The sequence below is a fragment of the Dendroctonus ponderosae genome, unplaced genomic scaffold (genome assembly GCF_020466585.1).
Source record: "Dendroctonus ponderosae isolate FM_Combo_2020 unplaced genomic scaffold, Dpon_F_20191213v2 Dpon_F_20191213_2, whole genome shotgun sequence".
NCBI classification, from domain to species: Eukaryota; Metazoa; Arthropoda; class Insecta; order Coleoptera; family Curculionidae; genus Dendroctonus; species Dendroctonus ponderosae.
This window is the reverse complement of record NW_026018165.1, coordinates 15,047,421-15,052,980: the sequence shown is the minus strand read 5'-3', so window position 1 is coordinate 15,052,980 and position 5,560 is coordinate 15,047,421. Positions and strand designations below refer to the sequence as shown.

At 33.3% G+C, this 5,560-nt stretch overlaps 2 protein-coding genes across 5 annotated transcripts in view; both read right to left on the bottom strand.

Moving 5' to 3' along the window:
• The window catches only part of LOC109544622 (keratin, type I cytoskeletal 9), a gene marked incomplete in the record, with an annotated part of 4,429 nt that extends 1,744 nt beyond the window's left edge, over positions 1 to 2,685 (bottom strand). The window contains 4 exon segments of the mRNA XM_048663481.1: positions 348 to 395; positions 483 to 710; positions 950 to 1,082; positions 2,357 to 2,685. Coding sequence (XP_048519438.1) covers positions 348 to 395; positions 483 to 710; positions 950 to 1,082 — 409 coding nt within the window.
• A 1,695-nt stretch (positions 2,686 to 4,380) lies between these two features.
• Positions 4,381 to 5,560, bottom strand: part of LOC109544661 (probable peroxisomal membrane protein PEX13) — a 5,982-nt gene continuing 4,802 nt past the window's right edge. For all 4 annotated transcript variants that reach the window (XM_019914972.2, XM_019914974.2, XM_048663930.1 and 1 more), the window contains one exon: positions 4,381 to 4,659. In XM_019914972.2, the coding sequence (XP_019770531.2) occupies positions 4,559 to 4,659 (101 nt within the window). In that variant the 3' untranslated portion in view covers positions 4,381 to 4,558. The remainder of the gene's footprint in view (positions 4,660 to 5,560) is intronic.

Here is a 5,560-nt window from a genome sequence, read left to right as displayed (position 1 = left end):
CAGCCGTATTGAGATATCAGGAACAGAATCTAATTAAAAATTAATATTCACTCAAACAAACCGAAATAAAATCAAACTAACTCAAATTATTACAAACGAACGCAAATAAACCGAAGCAAACCAAAGCTTTCAAAACACTAACTACATGTTACACAGGTTCAATTTCTATTTTTACGACGCCTTAATTTTAAAAGTATCTCAAGAACGCTTTACCAAAGCCTTTCATATCAAATAAACCATTTTTAGCTAAAAAAAAGTCGAAATGCACAATACGAATATTGCGAATATCCTGAAGATGGAAGAACTAGATGCTACCCCCTTAAAATTCGAAACAGTGTAAAACACACCTGGTTTTCCTGGTCTGTTGAATGGTTTATTTCCTCCACCACCTCCTCCTCCTCCTCCTCCTCCTGAAATTCCAAAGACAACCAACACTTAACTATTGCTGTTGAATAAAGTATAATTATTTTGCTTCTTCCTACCTGAAGGTTTATGGCCTCCAGGCTTGTGGCCACCATCTTCACCGGGAAGAATTTCATAAACAGGTGCAGGTTGAGGATAGGCTGGATAACTACCCCCACCGCTCCCGCAATTAATGTTGTAATTATAATTATGTTCCAGATTTAGGAACTGAAGATCGAAGAATGTCCGCCCCTGGGGTTGGCTCTTCGGTTTCCCACTGCTTCCCGCAAAGTTACAAGGACTTCCATCTGCAATTAAATTTTTATAAACTGTGACTTATTTAAAACTGAAATATATTTAGGAACATCGCTTTTGAATCGAAGTTTTATTGACCTTTAAGCAATAAATTATGCTATAAAAGTTAAAAGATTTTTCAGGCATTTTTCCTCGTAAACAAATTTGTTACAAACGCTAAACAGTGAATTGAAGGTAATTCATTTTCTCTAAACTGTTTACTGTTTGTTGTTAACTAATCATTTATACGCACTTTGGCTTCCAGGTCGTCTTCTTCTACCTCCATGGCGACCTTCTTCAGCCAAATCATTATACTGACTATCTTCTCTGTATGCAAGTGAGGCTGCTATCAAATGAAGGAGCATCAAAATCCTCCAATAATCCATCTGAAAATATTATTTATATGAGGAAAATACATCCATTGATCCTGAATTCACAAAAACATGCATAGATCGAAATGTTTTTCTTCCAAAATGAAATTCGAAATGGTTCCAAAAATTGACTAGAAATTCTTCATATAGGTAACTGCAACGAATTTTTAAGTCCTTATCAAATGATAGGAAAACGGCCTCTGAAGCTCAAATGATTCCTGAGAAATGACGGAAAAGGCGGCGTAATTTTTGAGTCGATTTTGCAGTTTAAAGGAAAGAGCAAAATTAGCACTTTCTTGACTTTTTTGAAAAACTCACAAGGTCGAAAACGGCTACGCGACCCTTCTCTACATCGAAGCACCATTTAGTGCTCTATTCAGTAGTATGAAAATTAGCGCTCCAGCTCAACCTTTTCTTAAAAAATGAGCAAAAATAGAGCCTAAAACATAAGATTTTGGGCTAATCTTGCGCCTAAATCTGTGTGCTTGAAATTCCTTATTTCGTATGAATACTGCCAGTATTTCCTCAATTACGTTCCTATACCTAATGGGCATGATAGAGGCTCTTTGAGTTATAATGATTGGTTGTTTTTTTGACTAATTAGTGAAACTTTTAATAAAAATTTCTGTCTATATTCAGTGGCCTCCCATAAAAATAACTAACAATAAGTCCCCTCTGATATTTCCATTGCTAATACTGTTAAATGCTACTGGAAATAAAGGCCCCCTTTTTCTTCATGATCAACTCCATATTAGCACTTAGGCACTTTTGCGTGCTAATTAATTTCCTAATTTAAACAATCACTCCATTTGTGTGTCTACAATGTGTACGACCATACAATCAGGTAGATGTAATGTAATTAAAACATAATATGCGGTTCGAATAAACCTTGCATTATGGCAAACAAAAACAATGCCATTTTTACAGCCGATATCACCTATGGTAATTGTTGCATTTCGGCATGCACATTTTGCATAATTTGATAATTAAAAACCACAAGACAGTGGAACATGGCAATGAATTTTTATGTTTTTTCTTCATGAGGTACCACGGCTAAATCAATTTTCTTATGTTGATTATGATGCGGAAATGCGCCTCAGTGCTCGTTTAAATTAAGAGTGTGTCAACCGCGCTATCATGAGGGTCTAAGATGCTTTTGTTTTAAATATTTTTTTAGCTTGATTATGAAGAATTGCCACAGTTTTTATTTAATTGTTTCAAATTTTACTGATTTAGGTTTTCATTGTCTCGTTTCACTGCGAGGCAGAATATTTATTAAAGTCACTCACATTTGTTATAAGCGTGCCTTCTGGGAATTCCCGATTAATTTAGGCAAATCCTATTGTTCTCACTTAGCACAAAACACTGGTTTTGGAATCTAATTATCCATATCAAGGCACTGTTCTGCACCAGTAGAAGAATATATGCATAACTAAAATCTGGTATTCACCAAACCCAACGTGGGATCCCAAGAAGCGAAGAAAGGAGAAATCTTGCCAAATGGTATTACATAAAAATTATGTCAGATTGCCACAATTTTATTTTGCATACATTTGAATGCCATACAGTTGCAGCAATAACACTCCCCAGAAATATCCAAGTTGTTTACCAATTTAAACCTGGAAGTATTGAATAAATGTTCCAAAAATGAGCAAATGGTTTAATTATTTCTATTCGCAAATTTAAAACTCGTAAAAAATTTGAGCAAACACGCATTAAACGACTCTGTCTTTTTCCAAATCTAATTGAATATATCTAATTTGCAAAGAAAATTGAATAATAGGTTGAAAAATGTGGGTCAAGTGACCGATCAAATGATGCCAAAACCCACTCAAAAAATGCGGTGGGTCAAACTAATAATTTCCAAAGAGCCATGATATTTCATAATTTGCACATTTAGAGATCAGTATATTTAAAAACAATCAATTTGGCCAAATCATTACGCAATAAGCCTCTTTATTGTAATGTGGGTCGCATTTTACTATATTAGTTTCTAGATTTGAGTACAAACTGTGTGGGATGGATATAAACTAGATTGGTTCATGTTGAGTCATTTGCAAATGTGCAATAATTTTTGGAAAACTTTCACTTGAATTAAATTTTATTGCTGGTTTTAGCATATAAAACGAAGCTTCTTCCTATTTTGCAGATAGTTGCCTGATGGCACTTTTCCAAGGCTTGYATAARTGCGTCTGTTAATGTATATTATCTTAGAAAAGGGCGGCWTTAATTTATGGTGAAATTTTTGTTTGTTGATAKCGACCAAGGCGAAAGAATAGAMAYRAGTGTAWCWYWARCAACRAWWKTTCGCAGCAAACAAGAAAWMGGAAARGTGATGSAARMKTAGAKWRARGCYCAMAAMARTMWKCRACAKAAWTASGGAAAATRCMAGAGTGATTGATCTAAAACCCTCTAATTTTGTATCTAAATRMTATCAGAACATCTTTCTTCTAGGAGATAGTTAATTAAATCGCCAAAGTGCAGACGCTCTAATAATCGTAAAATYAACGCTTTTTTCAACAGAAACTTTCGGGAAAACAAGAATCCATGTTACTGAAAAAAGGGWTTGAAGAAAAAATTWAATAAAGCTATTGTCAGACAGACMTTCGAATAACACAACTGGAAGATGTGRTAACATTATTAAATTTAGAAGCAGCGCTAAAAAAAGAAAAAAAAAACWATTTTAAGATATATAATACCAAAATGCGAGAAATCGTAAAAGAGAAKAAAATAATTTACGAAAGAGAAGCGCATAATTATATTTRCATACAATAATATTCACACAGTTGTGCGAACTTTCAATTAGCTAACTAAAAGACACCGATTATTTTCTCTTCACATTCCACGCGTTTCTATATGGAAATCCATGCTTTTCTAAAGAACGAACTCGATCTAAACTGTTTCATTTAACCGTCTATCCACTTTTAAATATATACCTACACAAGTAGGAGCGCAAGTTTACAGAACGTCTGCAACCTCAAGTTGCTCCCAGGACTTTAAATAAAATAATAAGATTAGGACCAGAGCAGAAGAGCTGAAATACTTAAAATCTACCTTCTAAAGGTCTGATGTTTAAAGTGGCTCCAAGGGCCTYCAGAAAAACCGYCARAACAATGGATAGATATAAAACAGCCAACGCCATAAGATACGTTCTATAGGAAAAGGCAATTGCAGTCCAATGTCCTAAATGACACATAAGAAGGACATCGAAAACATCGAACAACAACGTGTGTTTTACCACAAAACACAGAAGGAAAATTTCCATTTAGTTTGCTGTAATTAATGAACTAGGAAATAACAGAAACACTTTACATTATTAAACAGAGCTTTTAATCACACATACCCTGTACATGTAAATAATTGTACTCAACATAAAAACAACAGTAGTTAGTCTAATACTTAATCATTAACAAGCTTCTTCACTCTATATAATCGGCGATTCCAATTAATTTTAAACAACAAAGTATTTGTTTTAAAGCACAAGTTTATCCCTATTTTCTATAGCTGTTGTAACCATATCCTCTGTATCCATAAGGGCTTCCCAAATAGTTCGTTCTGTAGCCTCCATGTCCACCTAGTCCAGACGAATATCCTAGAGTATAAATAAAATCTTCTTAGTCATTGAAATTTTTTTATCGATATTGTAATTATTCCCATACAACACGCCCATGCTGCTTCCTTTATGTATCATACAAGTTAATATGATTTATATAAGTAATTGATGCCATAATTTAAATAATTTTATGCCTATAAATGTTGATCTCCTTGCAAAACTACCAATACAGAAAAAATCAGTGCATCAAATTGTTATTAGCAAGTCAAATTAATCTTCAGAACTCGCTCGGTACAGCTTGCAAAATTCCGTTAATAAATGTATGAATGTTTCTGGTTAATTGTGTTATTTTGTTCTAATTGTTACAAAATCAATCGAACGTTTCATTCGCACTTCGGATGATTCACATTATGAAATAATACATACATACAAGGTCAAAAGTTTGTTTAATGATTTGTTTATGTCTTGATTTGCTTTGCAACTGTAAAGCGGCAATTTGCATTGAAGTTATTTAAATAATCGCTATATTCATTGCAAAACGCACATCGTCTTAATTGTCCCATTAAATAATAATGGGTGACAAGTTTATGATTTTCTACAAACGAAATAATCGCGATTTTGGCGTGTAATTAGTATTTAATTTCATTCGCATGCAACAGTGATTGTTATTTAGAAAAAAAATTATACATGAGAAAATTGCACTATTTTTCATGCATTATTTTTGTCTAGATACAAAGGTTTTCTTGGTTTTATTCAAAAAATACTTGAAGTCTTCCTGGTAATTTACGAATAGATATAATCTCTTGGTCATTTTTGCTCGCTTATCCAGTTCAAGGATTTACCACAGTAAATATTTCGGTGATGATCTTGATCTTTCGAAAATGTGAAAAACATTTTTAATCGTAAGTGGAAAAATATGAATTTCATCAGACTTATTTTT